The sequence below is a fragment of the Ursus americanus genome, chromosome X (assembly GCF_024610735.1).
Source record: "Ursus americanus isolate L20-20 chromosome X, mUrsAme1.1.p, whole genome shotgun sequence".
NCBI lineage: Eukaryota > Metazoa > Chordata > Mammalia > Carnivora > Ursidae > Ursus > Ursus americanus.
In genome coordinates this window covers 96584968-96608498 of record NC_142164.1, presented here as the reverse complement: position 1 = coordinate 96608498, position 23531 = coordinate 96584968, and the positions used below count along the sequence as shown (strand labels likewise).

General features: G+C 39.3%; 1 protein-coding gene across 11 annotated transcripts in view; it reads right to left on the bottom strand.

Annotated features, from left to right (window-relative positions):
* DMD (dystrophin) overlaps positions 1–23531 on the bottom strand; it is a 2097152-nt gene that overhangs the window by 458504 nt on the left and 1615117 nt on the right. For all 11 annotated transcript variants that reach the window (XM_087859359.1, XM_087859361.1, XM_087859356.1 and 8 more), the window contains one exon: positions 18026–18215. In XM_087859359.1, the coding sequence (XP_087715485.1) occupies positions 18026–18215 (190 nt within the window). The remainder of the gene's footprint in view (positions 1–18025; positions 18216–23531) is intronic.

Genomic DNA, 23531 nt, shown 5'->3' with positions numbered 1-23531 from the left:
CTATTGTCACAATGATGCTGAATGGTGCAGGTGGTTTCAAACCACAATCATCTATCCTCCGGGATGTGCGTGGCTTGCGCAGCCCTGCTGTACGTCTCTCAGCCTCTTTCTGAGATGAGCCGCCGAGATGGGGCGTGTTCTTCTCACACACGCTGTACAGGCACAAACGGAAACACGCAAGGTCTCCTAAGGGCCAGGCTTCAAACCCGCACACCAACACTTCTGCTCACCTATTGTTTGCTAAAGCAAATCACACAGCTAAGCCCTAAAGCCAGGGGTTGGGAGGTACACTCCATCCACAGGGAGGCAATATCAAGGTTGTGATTGCAGAATGGGAGGAAGAACTAGAGGAACAATTCAGTCTCCTAAAACTAGAGAACAGTTTCTTTCAAGCAGATAATATATTGCAGAACACAAGAATGCAGTGTGCTTATTTATATCTCTGACTTACTTCTTTAGGGTGTAAATATTGCCATATATTTTCCTGTGCTAGTTGACAGCTCTGTATTATTATTATTAATTTCATCTGTGTTTAACCTGCTACTAGATTTAAGAAATAAATAATCATCTTCTTCTTCTTCTTCTTCTTCTTCTTCTTCTTCTTCTTCTTCTTCTTCTTCTTCTTCTTCTTCTTCCTCTTCTTCTTTTCGTTTCGTTTCATTTCGTTTCGTTTCTTGTATGAAGAATTCAAACACATCTTTCATTTGGAGCAATTCTCTAGCAGTGTTCTGTGAGTACAGACAGATCGATGCAATTTCTAGTCCAGGGAGTGGAGCATGCAATTTGAGTCACAAGTCCCGTCTTACCTAACTCTCGAGTTATCTTTTGAAGAGAATATATTTTATGGGAATAATAATACAACACTGCCTGTAAGGATTTTGGGTAAATTTATTTTCTTTTCCAATACCATCTAAGATAAAATATCTCACATCATGAGAATTAGTCACTTCCTGTGAGAAGGCCTGCAGCAAAGAGACTTCTCAATCAGATACACCACTCAGGCAAGCTACTCTCTCATCACTGTGTGTGCGCACGCACGTCTGAATTCTATCTTTCCCCTTAGAATTCCAATTTTTTTGATATCTTTCTAACGAATTCTTGTTTTTCTGGTGGTGTTCCATTTTTGTAAACAGAAGAGTAGAAGAATGTGTTTGAAAATCTGCTCAGAGAATGGATTTCAATTTGGCTTCTCCATCAGAGCACTAATTTGCTTTCTATGTGCAATTCTGGCCTGATCACTGTTGCATATGTTATTGGATTTCAACTCCTATGCCTCCACCGAAACTCATTTTGAGATTCTCACATGGCAGGTCAATTGCCTGAGTTTTACCGAGCCTAAATTCCACCACAACCTGTCTCAGACTTCTTGGTATTGCGTTTGGTGAAAGCAGCAGCAGAACTTTCTACCACCATGTTTCTTTTTCCTTTGTCTTACTAGGCCTTTCTCCTGTGGCTTGATGGATTTTATAAAAAGAGCAAAGCATGTGGTTTGTATATTTCTCTTGTTTGTTCTCTCTCTCTCTCTGTTAAATCAATTATTTTTAATTTTAATCACATTCATAACACCAAATATTTTATGTGCAAAAAAAATAGATTCGGGGAACAAAGCTCAAATAAGTAAAACAACAAAAACTTGTTAACAATAAAATTTTTTCCTTGAATTAACCAAGGATGACAAACTTTATTTTTTGAGCCCATTTGCAAAAGGAGAATAAACATAAAGTTATAGGTGTAAAACCATTTATTCAAGACAAATGTGGTTAGGGCCTTACTGATTGGTTAGTAAAATATAGTTGAAGGTGTTATGCCTTTCTAAGAACACTTAGATAATTCATTCACCATCAAGTGTATGTGACAACTATCAGACTGTTCTCATTCACTGTTTATCTTTAATTTTTTTAAGAGTTTATTTATTTATTTATTTATTTGAGAGAGAGAATGAGAGTGGGGGATAGGAGCAGAAAGAGATAGAGAAGCAGACTCCCTGCTGAGCAGGGAACCTGATGCGGGGCTCGATCCCAGGACCCTGAGATCGTGACCTAAGCCGAAGGCAGATGCTTAACCGACTGAGCCACCCATGCACCCCTCCTACACTGTTTATCTTATATATAGTCCCAGACAGAATCTATTTCAGTACTGTAAACACACACATACACACACACACACATATCCCAAAACAAAGCAAAACTCTTTTTCCTTTTCTCGACGGTATTTCTGAGAAATTGATTATAAACCAGGTCTAGTTTAACAAGAGCATTTCTATGAAAGAGAGAAGATTGCTTAAATCAAGGCTGAGACATAATTATGAAAAATTTAGCCAATAATACAATTGGTTTCAGGTATAGAAATCAACCTGAGAAAAGAAACTTTCCTTCTAATACTGTAATTTGGTCATGTTGGGCTAAGTTATAATTTAACATCATGAGCCATTAGATTATAACATTAAATTAATGATCATGGAGGCCTGGGCAGTTTTATATAATATGCAAAGGGAAAAAGAAAGAAAATGGTAATGTAAATCTTCTTCGGTACCATCTGGCTTATCTTTTTCCCCATGCCTCTCCAAAACAGTGGGAGGAATAAACAATACTATTCCTGACTGGCTAGGCATTGAAGATGAAGATATCAAATGAAAAATTCTCCAACACAAGAAGAAAGTCTAGTCTTTTCTTCATTTCCTTCTCCTGCATAAGCATAGAGAATTTGCCCTGCAGAATCAAAATTTGTCAAATTCAGAGCTGAAATGGCCTTAAGCAAGCATCTGGTCCAGTGGTTCTCAAATTTAAATGGGCACAAGAACTACCTGGGGGCTCTTTAAATATGCAGATTCCCTAGCTCATCCCTGGAGAGCCTACTTCCAAGGACACTGCATTTTTTTTTTTTTAAGATTTTATTTATTTATTTGACAGAGACAGCCAGCGAGAGAGGGAACACAAGCAGGGGGCGTGGGAGAGGAAGAAGCAGGCTCCTAGCAGAGGAGCCTGATGTGGGGCTCGATCCCAGAACGCCGGGATCACGCCCTGAGCCGAAGACAGACGCTTAACAACTGCGCCGCCCAGGCGCCCCAGGACACTGCATTTTTAATAAAGTTTCCAAGTAAAGATGGTGCAGGTTGTATGTGAACTGGGAGAAACATTTCTTTTGTCTAGCTTCATCATTTTCCATCAAATAAACCTTAGATCCCCAAAGCCTCTAGTTTCCCCAAGATCACACAGGTTAGTGGTCAGGATCAGAAACCGGATCTCTCGACCTGTAAAATGAGATACACTGCACTCTCTGATACTGTATTACTTCCATAGAAAGTCCTTCAACTATCTGTTCGGTCATGGGTTTTTTCCTTTGTCACTGTGACAAAACATACCTACAATTCACTCTTCGAACAATTTTTGAATGTACAATTTGGTGGCATTAAGTACATTTACATTGCTCTACAGCCATCACCACCATCTATCTCCAGAATGTTTTCATCTTTTCAAACCAAAACTGTGTACCCATGAAACAATAAGCCCCAAATACCCTCACAACCACACCCCCTCCCTGCCCCGCCCCTGGTAACCACTATTGGACTCTCTGTCTCTATGAAGTTGACGATTCCAGGTTATCTCATAAGTAGAATGAAACAATTTTAATCCTTGACTGCTTATTTCACTTAGCATACTGCCTTCAAGATTTAGCCACATTAGTTCATGTTGTGATTTGCTGAATCCTTTGAAGTGCTTGCTCCTGACAGTGTTCTGGCACTTTAAGAAATGAGGTCCTATCATTTGTCCAGCTCGGCAGAGGCTGCTAAAAGAGAGAAAGATTTCAGGAAGGGCAGTCCTCAGTGAGTGAAATAGATAGAGCCTGGAGGCAGGCACAGACACGTGAAATGCATTTTCTGCCTAGCCGAAAGTCACTTGAAAACAAAAAGAAATGAGAAACGAGAAAGACAGAGGCAGACGCACTAAGAGAATGATAGAGAGATGGATTAAACAGAGAAACCAAGACCTCCCGAAGGCTACCTTGTGCCTGGATTAGCAAGTAGAACTATGCAGACGAGCTTACTAACAGGTATATGTGGTTAGGGCCTTATATATATTATATATTCTGAAAATTAATTGATCCACACTGGTGTCCATGAGACCTGATACAATTAATGTGCCTTGGGGCAAAGAGTAGAGGAAGCAAATAGGAAAGTAAAAATGTACGCATCTACATTGCTATTTGAAAAAGACTTTACTGCACTTAAGATTTATTTTTATTTTATATAGTTACTGCCATGAGTATTTTACAGCTTTTAAGTAAGAAGGGAAGTTATTTGATATATGTTCTATTGTAGGGAGAAAAGAAGCTTTATTTTTTAAAAACAGCAGTACACTGGTATATATCCACTTTTTAACCCTGGGGCAAGGCCAGATAATGCTTCTGAGAGAAGGTGGGTTGACCCAGGCTTGAAGTAGGAGTTAGCCAGGTAGAACAGGACAGAAAGGGTATTCTGGGCAAAGAGAACTTCTCTTGACCTGGATAATGCCTACTTGCTATCGAATATTCAGCTTAGTATCTTTTACAAGAGGCTTTCTGTGGCAGCTTTATAACATGGCCCCAGAACTTTCTAATGCTTTCCCATGGAAAGGTGGAGTTCATGTCCCATCCCTCAAATCTGGGCTCTGTGCTGGCTTGACCAAAAGAATATGACAGCTAGGGCAGGGGGAGCACCTGGGTGGCTCAGGTGGTTAAGCGTTGGACTCTTGACTTCAGCTCAAGTCATGATCTCAGGGTCGTGAGATCGAGCCCCATGTTGGGCACCGTGTTGGGCATTGAGCCTGCTTAAGATTCTCTCTCTCCCTCTGCTACCCCTCCCCAACCCCACTTGCTCTCTCTCTTAAAAAAAAAATGACAAGGGGTGCCTGGGTGGCACAGCAGTTAAGCGTCTGCCTTCGGCTCAGGGCGTGATCCCAGCATTACGGGATCGAGCCCCACATCAGGCTCCTCCCTATGAGCCTGCTTCTTCCTCTCCCACTCCCCCTGCTTGTGTTCCCTCTCTCGCTGACTGTCTCTATCTCTGTCGAATAAATAAATAAAATCTTTAAAAAAAAAATGACAGACACAAAACTATGCTAGGTTTTGACCCACACCTTAAGAAACAGCAGCTTCAGCTTCTTGGCCCTTGGGATGGCCTCTCTGGGGACCAGGGATTACGCTGTGAAAAAGCCCAAACTGCCCCCTGGAGAGGCCCACACGAAGAGGAACTGACAGCAGCACCCATTTGTCAGGCATGTGGGTGAGCCCACTTGGAAGTAGATCCTCCAGCAGCCAGTCGACCTGCCCCCAACTGATACCATGAGGGGCAGAGACAAGCTGTCCCCACTGACCTTGCTTGAACTGTAGAGTCACATGCAAAATGTGCAAAACTGTGTTAAGCCCTTAAGTTTGAGGCTGATTTGTTATGTAGCAAAGGGTCACCAGAACACCTCGCCTGGTCCTCCCCGGAAGGTATGCAGGAGGTGCCCCTCCTCTGGGAGACCAAAGGACTCTGCACTCACCTGAACTATATCCCTTACCTCCTCGGCTAGATCTCTCTGTTGTCCTGCCCCTGGTCCCTCCAGTGTCAAGTCTTCCTTGGGGTCAAGTACAGCCCTTATCAACCTTTGGGTCCTCAAACGTCTTTGCTGATCTGTGGCAGATCTACTTCTCAACGGCTGACCTTAAAAGTCTTGTTTGCGAATCAACTCAAAAAGTATGTGTCTCCTGGGGCGCCTGGGTGGCACAGCGGTTGGGTGTCTGCCTTTGGCTCAGGGCGTGATCCCAGCATTATGGGATCGAGCCCCACATCAGGCTCCTCCGCTGGGAGCCTGCTTCTTCCTCTCCCATTCCCCCTGCTTGTGTTCCCTCTCTCGCTGGCTATCTCTGTCAAATAAATAAATAAAATCTTAAAAAAAAAAAGTATGTGTCTCCTATGTGTATACCTTGCATGAATATAAAAATTTCTTTTAGGTCAGGGGTGGGAAATGAATTTAGAATTGTCTGATCAGTTCAATGGTTGAATCCAAATAACAACCATTGGTTTCTACTCCCAAACAGAAAATGTCGACACTTTCCCACAGCCAGTAAAAATGCTATCTATACTCATTCCAGGTTTTGAAACTGCAATGTACAACAGTTTTCCAACCATTTGCGAAACGACTGTAAAAACTAAAAATAGAATTTATGGAGTAAATCATTGGGAAGAATGCCTGGCCAAGCAGTTCATAAATATCCAGGTCTCATTCTATTTGGGGCCACAGCCTTGAATTGAATCCAGTATTGAATTGTTGAATTGAGAGCAAAGGATAGAAGTGAAATGTGGTCAGCTCCTGAGAGGAGGGGATAAGCTGCTTTCTGCAGGGAAGTCTTTTTTCCGTAACTCCCAAGGGATAATAATATTTTAAAATGTGGTGGAGGTGAACAGAAATTAGAGAGGAGAAACTAAAATCTGGAGAGATTTTAAAGATTACATATAAAGACTCGGATCATGGTTAAGTCATAATAATGATAATGATAACAATAATAATATTAATAATACTACTGAAGAGTCAACTTGCTAATAGAATTCTCAAGGACAACCATGGTTGCAGGAGCAAACAAAAATAATTTGTGGCTTTCTCACTATCAGGAAATAGACATTCTTCCATCTTGTCTAATATGATCTCCAGTGGGGAATGATTTATTTCTCTCGGATTCATGAAACTCTCTTTCATAACCAGGTGTAATGGCTTCTTTTACCTCTATGGGGAATGGCTGATTTATGCATAGACCTTTGCTCAATAACCTTTCTTCAAAGACTGATGCCATTAAATATGAAAAAAGATGTGAACTTTTTGACATTTTATTTTAATGTAATTTAGAAAACCATGTAAACTGCAAATGGACCTCATGCGGAATGAAAATCACACGCTGATCACCTAAATGATTTTGAATACTATTCATCTTTGACTAATACCTGAAATGTTTTATTGTCAGAATTATGAAAGGCACAAGAGAGACACTTACAAAGTTCATTTCAAAAATAATTTGTAAATACAACATTGAACATCCTTTTGTTTGATCCCCCCAATTCACGCTTATAGAAGTTTCCACCTGGAAGTGGGTGTACTGCTACCCACCACATAAAGGACTATCTTTTTTTACCTAGAAAGTCTCCTCTGGAAGACCACTAACCCTCAAAAAAGACCCTTCAAGGTTGGAGGAAGGGAGGAGGAGAAGGTGACATGAAATTCTTTGACTTTTTCTGTGCTCAGACTTTGCTGGACCTTTTCTATTCTTGTTTGGAGAAGGCCTGAAATTGCATAGAGCTTGTCTAAGGTCTGACAGTGATCAAAGAAAGTTAAGTGAAGAGTCCCAGCCTTCTTGCTGTCTTCACTGCTACTGCCTCATAGTTTACATTTAAAACAACTTTATTGGGGCGCCTGGGTGGCTCAGTTGGTTAAGCGTCTACCCTCTGCTCAGATCATGATCCCAGGGTCCTGGGGTAGAGCTCTGCAGTGGGAACCCTGCTCAGTGGGGAGTCTGCTTCTCCTTCTCCCTCTGCCCCTCCCCCCTGCTGTGCTCTTGCTCGCTCTGTCCCTCCATGAATAAATAAAAAATCTTTTAAAAAAATAAAAAAGTAAAACAACTTTATTAATTTTATTAACCTAGCTATGAGCCATTGATGTGGCTTCCAATGTCAGTCAGACTGGAAAAAACAAACTGCTTTTACTATAGTGTCCTTCAGGGAATCTTAACACCTGGTGTTTGGTTGAAAGAGAAGGGCATGTAAACTAATATTTCTCCTTCAAGGAGGGTATTATGAAAGATAAAATATCTCTTTTTTATTTTCAGTGCAGTATGTTTATTTTCAAGAATTGGGGTGTTAAGGTTTGTTTGTACCTGAAGGATTTAGTTTTTCAGCCATGTCAATATTGACATTTAAGAACTAAAATTTATCGAAGATTATTAATCTGTTCTTCATTAGACAGACAAGGCTTTTTGGTTTTGCTTTTGTTTTTTAAAAATCAGAGTTCCAACATTCATGTGCCAATATTTCAGACAGTTTCACTCATTAATTCATTCTTATTAAGTAGTTTCTCACCCAAATCAAATGAAGAATTGTGCCCATAAAGAGTCTACAGTGAAATAAGCAATACAAAAATGTATTTATAAAATATATATGTATATATAAGGTATCTCTATATAAAGTGTCATTACTCTTATCAGGTATCTACAGATTTGTACACATAACATAATAATACTAGCTATGTTAACTGGTTTCTTACTATGTGTCAAATACTGTTTTATACACTTCACATATAGTAATTTGCATCACCCTCACAACAACCTGATGAGGCAGACATTATCACTGCCCCTGATTTACAGCTGTGTAAACTGGGGGCAATTAAGAAATGTGTCCATGGTCAGTGAGTATCAGAATCACAATTAAAACCCAGGCAGTCAGGCTTTAAAGCCCACACTATTAAAAACTGTCCTCTCCAGCCTCTCAGATACAATATAGGAAGCACTAAACTTCATTTAAAATGCAGAGAAATATCTGTGGAAATGGAGAGGGAGGCAAGATGTCTTCCAGCTGGGGGGCTAATGGAAAAAGGGAGGATTTCAATATGGCTTTCTTTGACAAATAGGTAGCATCAGGGTAAACTGAGATGAGGAAAAGGAATCCTAAGACAAGAAACAAGGTCATCAAAAGAGCAAAAGAGGCTGGCTAGCTGTACATTTTAGTAGGAGTTAAGGGTACGTGGAGAGGAAAAAAGAAGAAATAAGATTAGAAATTGAGATTGGGAGCCCATTCTGGAGAGCCAGGTGAAGTCATGTGCAGAATATTCTGAAGGGTTTGAGAAGTCATAAAAGGTGTTTGAACAGAAGAACCATATATTCTTTCATTCATTTGACAAATATTTATTGAGTGCCTATCATGTGCTGGGCACTGTCTTCGGTAATGGGAATATACAAGGGAATAAAATCCCTCCCTGCATGAAATTTCTAATCTATTTATAATCCAAGATATACCTTAGGAAGCCTCATTTGAAATGGCAATCTGCAAGCTGGACTGGAGCCATGCAGTGGGCAGAAAGGAGTGGAGAGCCCTAACACGTCCTAGGAGCATGCATTCAAGTAGTAGTTAGGAGACCGGAGAGAAAGCAATGGGTGCAAAGGCTTTGGGGGGGGTGAGTAAAATTGATATGGAAAATGAACTAGAAATTGGGGCAAGTGAAGAGATGTAGAAAGGACTATTTGGTTTGAAATCTTTTCAGATCGTGGTGTGATGAATGGTGGGAGAGGAGGTGAAGACCTGGTATCCAAGCGATGGCCCAGTTGGGTCACATTGAGTTTCTAATGTCTGTGAGACATTTGAGTAAGAAATGGCCCCCGTACAGTAAGAAATATGGGACTGATACAGGAAAGAGGTAAAAATCTTCAAATCATTGGATTAAAGAAGGGCGAAAGACAGTTGCTAGTCTAATACCTACAACACGAGCAACGCTTAGTAACTACTGACCACTGAATGACGAGAAAGAGACTAATGAAGGCAGAAAAGACAGACCAGAATTGGTCCTCAGTAAAGAAAGAAGAATGAGCAGAGAGGTAGGAGAAAATTAGTAGAACACAAGACCCCAGCAAGTCAAAAGGTGAGACGTTTTCCCAAAAACTGTGGTAGGCAACAATCATAAGTGATGCAGAGATTTCTAGGGCAGGAAACACTTGGTGAAAGCATTTGCATTTGGAAGTTATGGTGGTTTCATAGAGAAGCATTTCAGTTGAGAGGTCAATGTCGAAATTAGACTGAAAAAGGTAAAGGGAAGAGGGACTTTTAGGAAGTAGGTAACCCACAAATTCCTATTAGGTGAATTATTTAGACTTGCTTATGGTTATCTTGAATCTTTGCCTGGAAGGCTGAGTCAGTTTAGAGGAATGGGCAGGGGAGTAAGGTGAGTCGAGGGTCAGAAGGTCAAACTTAGGTTCAAAGAACTGACTTCTCTGTATATAGTGGTATCACCTTAGCAGAAGTTACCGGACCTCTCAGAACTTCGATCTTTGCCATCTGTAAGAACGGTACAATGATAGTACATCATGGAAGCAAAGCACCCAGTATGTTGCCTGGCACATAGTATTTTTTTTTAAAAAGTGAGTTATTATCATTATCTATCCCAATAATTAGATGCATACATTGTGTTATTCATCCCAGGAAACTAAACATTTATTTCATAGGCTTTTATTTATAATTATTTCCCCCCAATCTGGTGTGATAAAACTCACAATAATTTTCAAGGAAGGAGCATTAGCTATATTACTGAATCTCTTTAATTTTACCCTCCTCAACAGAAAACAATAATCATACCAATACCAGAGGTTTTCAGTGAGAATATTAGAAAATGAAAGTAAAAGTGCTTTGTCAGTTATAAAAAATGAAAAATTTAGCAATCATTATTGTCATTAATTAATAACTTTGATCCATTGATTTTAAAGAGTACAATATTAGTTTTATATTTTCAGTTGGACTTTTGTTTAATGGTAATTTGTATCATTAATAAGGATCTTTCACTTGAAGAAAGCTTTCTCAAAGTGCTTTTATATTTATTACCTTATAAGATCCTCACAAAAGCTCTGTGAGGAATAAAAGACAATGGTTATTAGGGGGCTATCAAAATTGACTTTTCAGTATTCACAGTGTCCTCTTTCCTACATGGGCCTTTCTTTTGGTTTGTATATATAAAATTACAGAATCCTAGAACTGAATTATAAGTTATTCAATTTTCAGAACAATAGGTTCTAAAGTTTTCAATACATTCAATGAACATGTTAACATACATAAGAGACCATGGTAACATGCTCTGGAATGTTATAACCTCTATAATCAAGTGACTATATTCATATTGCATTAAATTCATTGTTTTCCCATCATTGGGCAAAGATGAATTCTTATTTTCTATATTTAGTCTTCCTTTCCATAAAAGATAAAACACCAATCTTAAACATTTGTCCTCATTGACTCCCTCTTCTAAGCTTTGAATTATTTCACTATTTCTTTTTGGATTATCTCCGTGATCTGTAGGAATTTGAGGGTCCAAACCTGGAACATGAGGAAGTTCTGAATGTGGTAAGATGATAAGCATGGGGCTCTTGAATCTATTCCTGAGCACTATAATTCATAGTCCTGTGAACGTGTATGACCTTTTTATAGTAGTTACATGAGAATAAAAGGAAAACATATAATCTGCCATGCTCATGTAAGAGAAGAAACAAACTGCCGTCATTGGCAAATTTTTCAAGATCTTGGATTCATTACCCAAATACTTTTACTTCTCCAACGTAGGAGTTTTACACCAAAGTTTTGCAACTTCCTTGCCTTTTTTCGAGGTTAAACCATTAAAAGTGTCCCCATAGCTGTGCCCCTTTGAATAACATAGAAAATGGCATCACTTAATACTAATTCTGTGCTGGAGTAAGTGGTATTTTGGTGACCTCTAGGTGTATTTCTGAATGAACTGTGGAGAAAATCAAGTCATGATTCATGTGTAAAATCATGCATTTCTCTGGCTACCATGTTAATGTTCTTCATGTTTGTGTCTTCAACCTAGAACCTGTATCTCCTCCAAATTTTAGACCCACATTCACAACTGCTTTAAGGAGATGAGAATTTCACCTCCGTGACTCACAGACACCTCAAAACTGATGACATTCTTGACTTCCCTTCCCACGACTGGCTGCCCTCTTGAATTCTACGACTCCGTGAAGGCACACAGTCATGCCAAGTGGTAAGCAGTCAGTGATTCCTCATCATACCTCACGATGCTCCCTCACCTCACGTCCCATAATGTACATGACACTGTTGACTTTCACCTCCAAACAGCTCCCACATTGGTTTCATTTGGTCAACCTCAGCACCTTCATTATTATTTCTTACTTGGAATAGTACAGAAAGAACTTTCTAACTGTGGTTCCTGGATAAGTTTTATATCCTTCAAATTCATTCTCCTCTCAATGACTGGAGTGATCTTTCAAAAATGTAAGTCTGGTTAATCCATTTCCTTGCTTAAAACTATGCTGCGCAATGTCCACAATAGCTAAATCGTGGAAGGAGCTGAGATGCCCTTCAACAGATGACTGGATTAAGAAGTTGTGGTCCATATATACAATGGAATATTACTCAGCTATCAGAAAGAACGAGTTCTCAACATTTGCTACAACATGGACGGCACTGGAGGAGATAATGCTAAGTGAAATAAGTCAAGCAGAGAAAGACAACTATCATATGATTTCTCTCATCTATGGAACATAAGAACTAGGATGATCGGTAGGGGAAGAAAGGGATAAAGAAAGGGGGGGTAATCAGAAGGGGGAATGAAACATGAGAGACTATGGACTATGAGAAACAAACTGAGGGCCTCAGAGGGGAGGGGGGTGGGGGAATGGGATAGGCCGGTGATGGGTAGTAAGGAAGGCACGTATTGCATGGTGCACTGGGTGTTATACACAACTAATGAATCATCGAGCCTTACATCGGAAACCGGGGATGTACTGTATGGTGACTAACATAATAAAATAAAAAATCATTATAAATTAAAAAAAAAAAAAACTATGCTGCGACTTCCCAGAGACTACAGATAAAGTCCCAACCCTTAAAGGTAGGTGGCAAGATGGATAGAAAGACAGCTTACACATGTTAAGCTCTCTCAACACTCTGCCCCTCGAGAGGGAATTTTACATGTATCCTGTTATTTAATCCTCAAAAATCCTGTGAATGCAATGCTCACTGTATAGAAAAAGATAACTAAGACTTAGAGGTTAGGCAACAAGTGGTACAATTAGTGGTCTTCCTGCCTACAAGACCTGTACTCTATTCACTATACCCTGCTGTTTTTCTACATAATTTAGGCCCAGCTGACCTTTCCGACCTTAGTTCTTGCAACAACCATACCCCAGCCATAGAGAAGTACCTTCAGATTCTCAAACTCCCAAAATGTTCAGGACTTTGAACATGTTATTGCCTTTGCCAAAAATTCTCTTTTCAACTTCATAGACCTAGCTAAGTCCTAATACATTCTTTTAACATTCTCTGAGCAGAGGTTCTCAACGTTGGCTAGACATCAGAATCATGGACATGACATCCTGTCATCAATCCAATTTGAACCTCTATAGGGTGGAACCAAAGAATTAGCACTTTTAAAAGCTCCTCCTCAGGTGCTGGAGTGGCTCAGTGATTTTGGATCAGGTCATGCTGTCAGGGTCCTGGGATCGAGACCTGAGTTGGGCTCCACGTTCAGTGCTCAGTGGGGAGTCTGCCAGAGATTCTCTCTCTCTCCCTCTCCTGCTTCTCCTCCCCCCTCAAATAAATAAATAAACCATAAAAAAAAGCTCCTCCAGTATATAAGGAAGATGGGAAAACACTGTTCTAGGTGAGCTTCCTGGGCTCTTTGGAAGGCTTAAGCTTAATCATCTGTTTTCACTAGACCTGGTCTAGTCCTCTAACACTCATCACTACTATAATTTGCCCTAGCATATGTATTTTCACCTCTGGAATATAAGCATTCCAAAGGCCGATGTCATATTCCACTACAGAGGCCTTTGAATATATCCAGTATGCACATTCTCATTCTCTCTCTCTCCCTCTCTCTCACATACATACACGGCTGAAATTAAAGTTTCACACACACACAAAAAAAACCCTGACCCTTACTTAAGAGTGAAGGAGTCTGTCATTTCCTATTCTATTCTGTTAATTTCATCCTTTGCTATTTAAAAATTGTAATGCTAAGCAAAATAAATCAGACAGAGAAAGACAAATACTATATGATCTCTCTTATATCTGGAAGCTAAAAAACAAAACAAAACAAAATTAGCTCACAGATGCAGAAAACAGATTGGTGGTTGTAAGAGGTGGGGGGGTGGAGAAATGGATGAGCTGGGGGGGTTGTTTTAAAAATTAAATAAAAGTAAAAAAATTAAAATTGTGGATTGATACTCATTAAATAGATTATACAACCTAATACTTTGTCTGAACTGTGTTTGAAAAGCATCTCTGTAATCATGTTTGTGCCAGTCCTAAAGCCACACTAGACACTTAGCAGGTGTTTACAACAGATTTCATGGCTTAATCAAAGTTCTTAAGGAAATAATATATATAAAAGTTTTACATATCCAAAACAGTAGACAGTCATCACCAGGCCAGAGAAAAATATCAAGATTAACTTTAATATTATTGAGACTCCAAAGTAGAAAGATAAAAAAAAGAAAAAAACATATAAAACTCAGTTCAAATTATAGCAACAGAAAGGAATACACAGAGGGTTTCCTTTTCTTAGAATTAGGGATCCTCAGATTACCTCTCTATTCTTAGATGTCCCAAGAAAGATGACAATCCAATTTATTCAGAATACTAATTGTGTTACTAAGATTGCATTCTTCCTTCTTCCTTTGGAATTAACCAGTGGGCCAAGATTTTTTTTGTGCAAAACACGGAAGAAGCTACTTGCCCAATTTCAATAATGTATTAGAAATCTAAGCCTTCTTAATCAATTTACAGGTGCACACTGATGTACAATTCAAAGTTTATCAAACTAGTCTCTCTGGAAATGTTTTCTTTAATAGAAGAGAATTTCATGATGGGGGTGGGGGAGGAGATATGGGTAAAACAAATGAGCTTAGAGAAGAAACTGAGTGTAGAGCTCTGGCCTGAGACAAGACCCAGATCACAGAGGAAGGAATCTCAAATATTAATTGTTCCATAGTTTCTCTTGCTGAGAAGAAGATTCTAATTACACCTTTATGACCATCTCTCCCCACCACATACCCACACCCACACACCTTCTATATAAGCTGGTATTACAATGATCTCTTAGGGGTGCTTAGAGAATCAGTTAAGATTGGCAGGATTCTTATGGAATAATAGCAAAGATACAGAGTCTTCCCATTTTCAGTTAGTTACCCATGGTTTTATGTTAGAACCTGGAATTGAGGATATCTTTGTTAATTCTCTGGGGCCCAAAGCAGAAATGTTTTGGACACAGGAAGTATCTGATTCAACTACGAATATAGTTCTTCATTTTAAAGATAAATTTGCAATGTAAAAATTCTCAGACTGTCACCTCTCAGGACTCTGTATGATATCCTATAAAAATATATTGGCTTTAAAATTCCAGTTAGACTGTCAGAAATAACACTATTTATAAGAAAAATCTCCTCACCCCGAAGTATGAGGACAACTATAATGTCCTTGCTTTTAGTAAGAAAACTAAATAAGCATTTTTTCTAATATGAGGAAGGAATTTTAGTGGCTTTCAGAGTGAAATCACTCAGATTAATTCCATTCAGGAAGCATATGCTTCATAAAACATGTATTCTTATAGAACCCATGAATTGTGATTATTGCTGAGAGAATTAAACATCCTATAAAGTGGATTGTAAATAACAGTGATACTCATTCTAGCAAGAGCTGGGGGGGGGTCTCCATATATAGAAGAATTGATTGACAGCCATAGAGCAAAAACATACTTGAGAAGGATGTCATGCCACCCCTCCTCCCCACCCCATATCCATTCAGCAGCACTTGTATGAAGCAAAAACATCAATGCTTTTGGGGGGACAGATGTATTAGAATCTGCTGGGAGAGCTGATGCTCTGTCTAGGCATTTGGAGTTTCCTTTTTTAATATGTAAGAATTATTTTCGCTCTACAGCATGAATCAAACAATGAACATAATGCTACCAGCTTCTTCAAACAAAGTGAAAAGGCCTATCATTACACTTTTTTCCTTCACACATATTACAGAAAATTCCTTTTGTTCAAAATAAAAAAAAATATCTTCAGAGGGAAAAAAGCAGAGACTTCCATTTAGCTGAAATATTGAAACTGCATGTAATCTCCCAAGATATGTGGTTATATTTACTTTTAAGCTTGGCATTTCCATTTGTTGCTTTTAAACCCCAGTACCTTAATTCAATTCTATCACTTGAAATGTGCCATTAACAACAATAATCAATAGTTTCAGTAGTTTCAAATGTTTTCCATGACATCTTCAAATCTTTCACCAAAAGACCGTTATCTAGTCATCTAACTGAAAATCAAAATGGCTATAAATGTCATTTCTATCCATACAGTGTAGTTCCAACCTCAGGCAACTGGAATTTATAGAGAACTCAATATTAACATGGAGGGAATGAGAAAATTGTCTCTGTTTTAAAGTAGTGCTGGGATCTCAGCTAGTCCTATTGTAGTTAAGGGGGAAAATGATACATCTAAGGTTTTCAGGAACTCTAGGGGAGTTTTATATGGCTTTTAATAATAAATACTTTTTATGAGTACTATAGCATAAGCTAAGAAAATGTCCTCTGCGTAACTTTCAACTGTTTTTGCAAGGGAGATTAGAGATCTAAACAAACACAAAACGTGGCTTATCCTCCATTCTCCCATAGGACATATAGTTTAAAAACATGGCAATTTTTTTCTTTAATGATTCAAAATCTTGCAGTTTCTCAGAATTTTCATGGTATAGTAATACAGATAATAACATATAGGAGATACGTGGATGTATCTCGGCCCTCAAACAGACTTGTTCACTAATTTAAGGGATGTTTTATTAAATCTTTATTATAAAATTATATCTTGGATTATTCTTTCTTTTCAAAGTAATCTGCTAAAATAATGACGTACAGTTTTATTATTTATCTACCACAGCTGATGAGAATATGTGAGCCCCCATATTTATTAAAATTCTAGGTGGCTTCATGGGTATTTAAAAGAAATACAATTTTATTTATGAAATATCATAAGTCAAATAAGTTACAGCAGGACATTTTCTACTCACTCATCTAGGAGTGACCAAAAAGTCTAACTGCATAGTTTTTACAATCTCAAGCCATGGGACATATCTACAAAGATATAGGCAGGTATTGCTCTAAACGAGCTACTTCCAGTGATCACACTAACTCAACACACATTGTGGAGGAGTGAGTGAGGTCTGATGAGAATAGAAAACACGAATGAGAAATCCGAGAAGCTATGAATTGCCACGATCATCAACTCTGGGCACAAGAGCAGGCAAATGATCAAGTATCCCACCAAAACAGAAAAAAAAGGAGGAGAAGGAAAATAAGGAAAGGAGGAGGAGAAGAAACGTTGCTTATTATGGTCTGGTTGTAGAAGTATTTTTCAACCTAGGATACACCATCACTTTTTTTTCATCGTAATTTAAATGTATGGAGAAAAGTAGTCCAAAAACTTGATCATATTATCTTGACATTCTAGAGTTCATTCGAGATACTAGCAAAGTTCTTGTATCAAGTCAGGAAACTCAAGTATACGTAACGAAACTCCATAGTAGTTCAGAAAATTATATCAGGCACTGAGAATAAACTTAGGCGGCCTCCTTGAACCAAGACGTCATTTAAACCAAACTGCCCTAAACTTCTGTTTTCACTGTTCATGCATATGAAACTTTGTAGCAATAATTTTTGTTTCTAGGAAAAACAATTGTCCAAAAATTGTATGATCATTAACTATGATAAATTCAGCCATCTCATTTTTCTTTTTACAGATCGTGTTGGGAAGAAAGCTACAAAATGCCAGATTAACATTTCAAAATGTATTTGAAAGTAATGAAGGGAAACTGATTCAGTTAGCAACGCTAAATAAAACAGACAATTCATACAGATGCTTTCCCTGTAAAATATTAAACAAACACTCCAAAATGGCAACTTTTTCCATTTAATAAACCAATCCCTAATTTATTTCTCAGAGCAAAATTTCTCCTTGGCCAAAGCTCTGGTTTTATGGGCAAGTTTTCCCTGGTCAAAAACACGTACCATGTCGAAGGTGTTTCTTGTCAGGGTGTTAAATGATGTCCTAAATGCTTTTTCCTTCTCCCTGTGCCTCTTCCCCTCTTGCCCACACGCTGCACTGGATCAGGCCATATAAAACAAGCACTTCACTTTGTCCCCAGCCCAACAGTTACAAGGACGGACGCTGTGAATTGTTCACAAGGATTCACAAGAGGGCAAAGTAGAAAAGCTTTACTTACTTGCCATTGTTTCATCAGCTCTCTTACTCCCTTGGAATCTTCTAGGAGCCTTTCCTTATGGGTGGCATCCTGCAGGACGTTGGCAGTTGTTTCAGCTTCCGTAAGCCAGGCAAGGAACTTTTCCAGGTCCAGGGGGAACTGTTGCAGTAATCTGTGGGTTTCTTCCAGAGCAGCCTCTCGCTCACTCACTCTGCAAAAGAACAAAGGTCCAGATGCAGCTCTCCTCGGTTATCACAATGGTGCACCCAGGGCCCCCCATGAAAAGAGCAAAGATCAAGGGACAAAACTGTAAAGTACCAACAAAGGGGTGGGTTGTTGCTAAAAGTTCTCTTAGAAGCAACAACAACTAGAATTGTGTGTGTGTGTGTGTGCGCACGCGCGTGTAGACTTTGGACAGTTCATATATGAACTTCCAAAAACAATCTTTTTTTTTAACTTAATAGTTTTTTATTGGTCGATTGTGAAAGCTTATTTTCATATGCGGCAAAAGCGTAAGTTCATCTTTATAGGTAAAGCTCCCAAATCCCTACACCGAGTTTATCTTTGATGTCACCTGAGGTGGAAAGTCAGGACTAGGTAGACAAGGAAAAAGGTCAAGAAAATGCAAAGCTAGACGAGAAAGTTGAACACTGGAGGAAACAAGAGAAGGGGACTGGAGGGTACAGGAGAACAGGACTAACAAGGAAAAAAACATATTTCACAGAAACCATCGTGCAAGATATCATTTTATGTGACACTATTGTATTCTAATGGTTCTAACTATGGTGTTTGCTTTACATTTCATTATCTGATGGTCACACAACTAAGAATATTCTCCCAAAGAAAAAACTTCTATGTAATGTAAAAAGTAAAGCCTAAAAACCAGACAGATCTGGGTTCAAATCCCACATCCTCTACCAACTGTGTAGTATGGCAAGTTACTTATCCTCTCTGAGTTCAAAGTTTCTCATCTTCAATGCCTATTGCTGGGCTGAGAATGAGATGACAATGTGTGTCAAGGTGATTGCCTCCCACGTACAGTTATTACACATTAAGGTTACTCGAACACATTCGTTCGCTTGGCCCACATCCCATTCCCCTTTCTCTAATCTTTTTTTTAAAAAAAATATTTACTTGAGAGAGAGAGCGTGTGCGTGCACACATGCCCATGAGTGGGGGGGGAGAGGCAGAGGGAGAAGCAGACTCCCTGCCGAGCAAGGAGCCCAACGCGGGGCTCGAATCCAGGACCTTGAGACCATGACCTGAGCAGAAGGCACACGCTTAACCAAGTGAGCCACCCAGGTGCCCCCACCCTTCCTCTAATCTTTTAGAAGGGGTGAACCAAATTTCGTAATGATACACAAATCTAAAGAAATTATTCATATTTTTTCTGTACACACACACACACACATATATATAATGCATGTATTGTGGATACACACACATATGCCCTCAGCAAAAATCTACATAATAACAGCTTGGAGGGAAAATTGCCTTTGGCATTAACAGTCCCATCTAAAGAGATTCAGGTAAATTTTGTCTGCAATGAGGAAATTAGTACTCTATTTAAATGCCATATTTGCCTTCTATTACTACACAAACACTTTCTGGGATTAAACAGAAGCTAAAAATGGATTTAAAAAAATTGAACACTTGAATATGATACACACTGCTTGTTAGGATGTGATTGTCAATAATTATGCAAAACTGCAATTTATTTCAGCAGCAACTTTATCATGGGATGTGCAAACCAGGCAATAAACAGCCCCTGCCGAGCCAGCGGCAGCAAAGCCCCCGGAAGAACGGTTTATTCATCACGGGTGAGGTTTTTGCTGAGCCTACAGTCTTCCACAGTGTAGTTTTGGTGCTCACACTGGATAAAAATCTGCTGTCTGCATTAACCGGTGGAGGGGAGAATAGGTTTATGAGGATGCAGCTACTGGAAAAAAGGAAGCATTGCACGAAGCTATTTATCAGCCCCTAAACAAACTTGAATGCTGCATAGCTGAAAGGAACCTTGGTGCTCAGGCTGGACAAATCAGTTAAACCTTGCGTAGGTCAGGGGCTGACCTGGACTACTCGCTCCCTGCTTACCTGGTTTTCAAACTATCGACGGAGGGAGAAAGATCGAAATCATTATTTATTTTTTATTCAGTATGATTTAAAAGCTCAGAACCATTGCAACAGCACTGAGAATCTTCATGTTATAATCTGGCAGGAAACGTGCAGGTGGAAGCACGTGTAACTTGCTCACATCTGGCCGATTCTGACCTACAAAAGCAGCAATTTTCATCCAGTTCAAGCTAGTATTTCTAGGTTGGCTTGCATATCAGAAATCACTAAGACTTACGCCACCTCCAGCCTAAAATTTGGGATAGAAATAAGCTGTCACATTCCAGAAGACAAGTACAGGGTTGGACGATGACATATTTTCTCACATGCTCCAACTTTATGGGGAATAAAAGGGCAAAAATGAAATTCTCAGGGAAGAGTGAAGCTTGGAGAGTTAGACAGTGTGCCTTTGATTATCAGGGTCAACCTCATCATGAGCTGCACGGGTTGCTCCCTTATTCTTGACCTCAAAATGCTGCTTACCCTCTGCTTCCAGAGAAAGTAACTAGTAAATAACTTTCCAAGAGTTCTCTGTAAAATACGATGCACATAAATTAGATGAAAGCATTCTACCGAGACAACGAGATTTCTAGCCAAATCCTACCAGCGAGTTTGCTGCTTTGTAAATTAGGCCCTTAGGGAAGAACAGTAACTCTTGCAGGACAGTAAGGCACCGTTTTCCTCAACGATACCCTCATGCTCGGAAATATTGAAAACATCAGGCTGAATCTTTGCTAATTTGGAAAATACGTTAACAAAATTCAATGGCTGCGAGAGCAGAAAATCTCTTCAAATGAGTTCTTTTACAGGCCCCTTTGATCAGAGGTGAGATTGCTGTTTCCTGCCCATGTGGGAGTTTTAAGGCTACATCCTTTCTCCTGAGATCAATCTATGTACACCGAATCCCTAAATTTTATTCATTCCTGAAATGAGTCAAGGGTACTTGTATGTCATATTTGTGTATTCAAAATAGCTCCGGATGTATCTCATACTTTTTAATTTTCCATAACCATACAGCCTTAAGTGGCTTATATGATAAATAAAAAAACGTAGAAATAATGAGAATCGTAAAGAAATTTTTAAAAAATTGTTTTAGAACAAAAGTAAAGATCTTGAACATGAATTATTCTGTAAACTCCCCTGTCCAGGTTATCTGATTACAGACCCTGGCGAAAATTTGGCTGAATTTTAAAAGTAACAATGCCCAATTCTAGAAACTACAAATCACTCTTGAAAGACATTGAAGAAGACACAAAAAGATGGAAAAACATTCCATGTTCATGGATGGGAAGAATTAATATATTTAAAATGTCTATGCTTCCCAGAGCAATCTACACTCGATGTGAGACAGGAATCCATCAAAATCCTAGATGAGAACATAGGCAGCAACCTCTACGACATCGGCCACAGCAAATTTTTTCATGACACATCTCCAAAGGCAAGAGAAACAAAAGATAAAATGAACTTATGGGACTTCATCAAGATAAAAACCTTCTGCACAGCCAAGGAAACAGTCAAAAAAACTAAGAGGCAGCCCACGGAATGGGAGAAGATATTTGCAAATGACACTACAGATAAAAGATTAGTATCCAAGATCTACAAAGAACTTCTCAAACTCAGTACATGGGAAACAAATAACCAAATCAAAAAATGGGCAGAAGATATGAACAGATACTTTTCCAATGAAGACATACAAATGGCTAACAGACACATGAAAAAATGTTCAAAATCATTAGCCATCAGGGAAATTCAAATCAAAACCACAGTGAGATACCACCTCACGCCAGTTAGAATGGCAAAAATGGACAAGGCAGGAAACAACAAATGTTGGAGAGGATGTGGAGAAAGGGGATCCCTCTTACACTGTTGGTGGGAATGCAAGTTGGTACAGCCACTCTGGAAAACAGTGTGGAAGTCCCTTAAAAAGTTAAAAATTGAGTTACCTTAGGATCCAGCCATTGCACTACTGGGTATTTACCCCAAGGATACAGACGTAGTGTAGAGAAGGGCCCTATGCATACCAATGTTCATAGCAGCATTGTCCACAATAGCTAAATTGTGGAAGGAGCCAAGATGCCCTTCAACAGATGACTGGATTAAGAAGATGTGGTCCATATATACAATGGAATATTACTCAGCCATCAAAAAGAACGATTACCCAGCACTTGCAGCAACCTGGACGGGTCTTGAGGAGATTATGCTAAGTGAAATAAGTGAAGCAGAGAAAGACAATTATCATATGGTTTCACTCATTTATGGAACATAAGAAATAGGATGATTGGTAGGAAAAGAAAAGGAAGAATGAAGGGGGGTAAACAGAAGGGGGAATGAACCATGACAGACTGTGGACTCTGGGAAACAAACTGAGGGCTTCAGAGGGTAGGGGGGTGGAGGACTGGGATAGGCCGGTGATGGGTATTACAGAGGGCACATATTGCATGGTGCACTGGGTGTTATACGCAAGTAATGAATCATGGAGCATTACATCAAAAACCAGGGATGTATTGTATGGTGACTTACATAACATAATAAAAAATTATTATAAAAAAAATAAATAAAAGTAACAATGCTCAGGTACCAGAAATAGTAATAATACTTCAGGAATATAATGTCTGATAGCAGGTAAGTACTTTTTTATTGTAACAAATTTTAATTATCAGCTATTCTAGGTTTATGCTAAGAATCTGGTAGAGGGTGGGCTGCTATGGTGACTTTAAAAGGTTTTCTTTCTGTTCATAAGGGCACCATATACTATTCTCAAGTACCTAAATATGAGCGGTATGGTACAGTGGTTCTCAAAGTATGACCCTCAGACCAGCAGCCTCAGCATTATCTGAGAACTTATTAGAAAAGCAAATTCTCAAGCCCTACCCTAGACCTACGGGATCAGAAGGTCTGTGCATGGTGTCCAGTGAGCTGCGTTTTCACAAGCCTTCTAGGTGATTCTGATATATGCTAATGTTTTGAGAATCACGGTCACTGGAGACACATCCAATTTGCCCTCGCTTCTGAGAAAGCTGCTGGAGGCAGCTATAAGAGCCTGGCCCCCTTGCTCCAACTCAGGACAATTCGGGAGGATGGCGAGAGGGGTGGGGAGCTGACTGATGGCTGTGGTTGCAACTGCAGTGAAGCCCAGTTTCTCCTTCTTCCCTATCCTGCTTCCTTTTCCTTCCCTCACAGGTGTTAATCCTGACAGCACTCGCTAATAAAAGTCCTGCAAGTTAACTGCTTTCTCAGAATCTGCCTTCTGGGGAGACTGATATGCTGAAGTGTCATACTAAATAAGGATTTAAAAAATATACATGCTTAAGAAGTCTGTGTGAGAAATATACAACTACTTGCATGGAATATGGTCTCGAAAGGGGACAGGAGCTACTGCATCTTTGTTGCCCTTTAAGAGGGTCTGTAGAGGGGT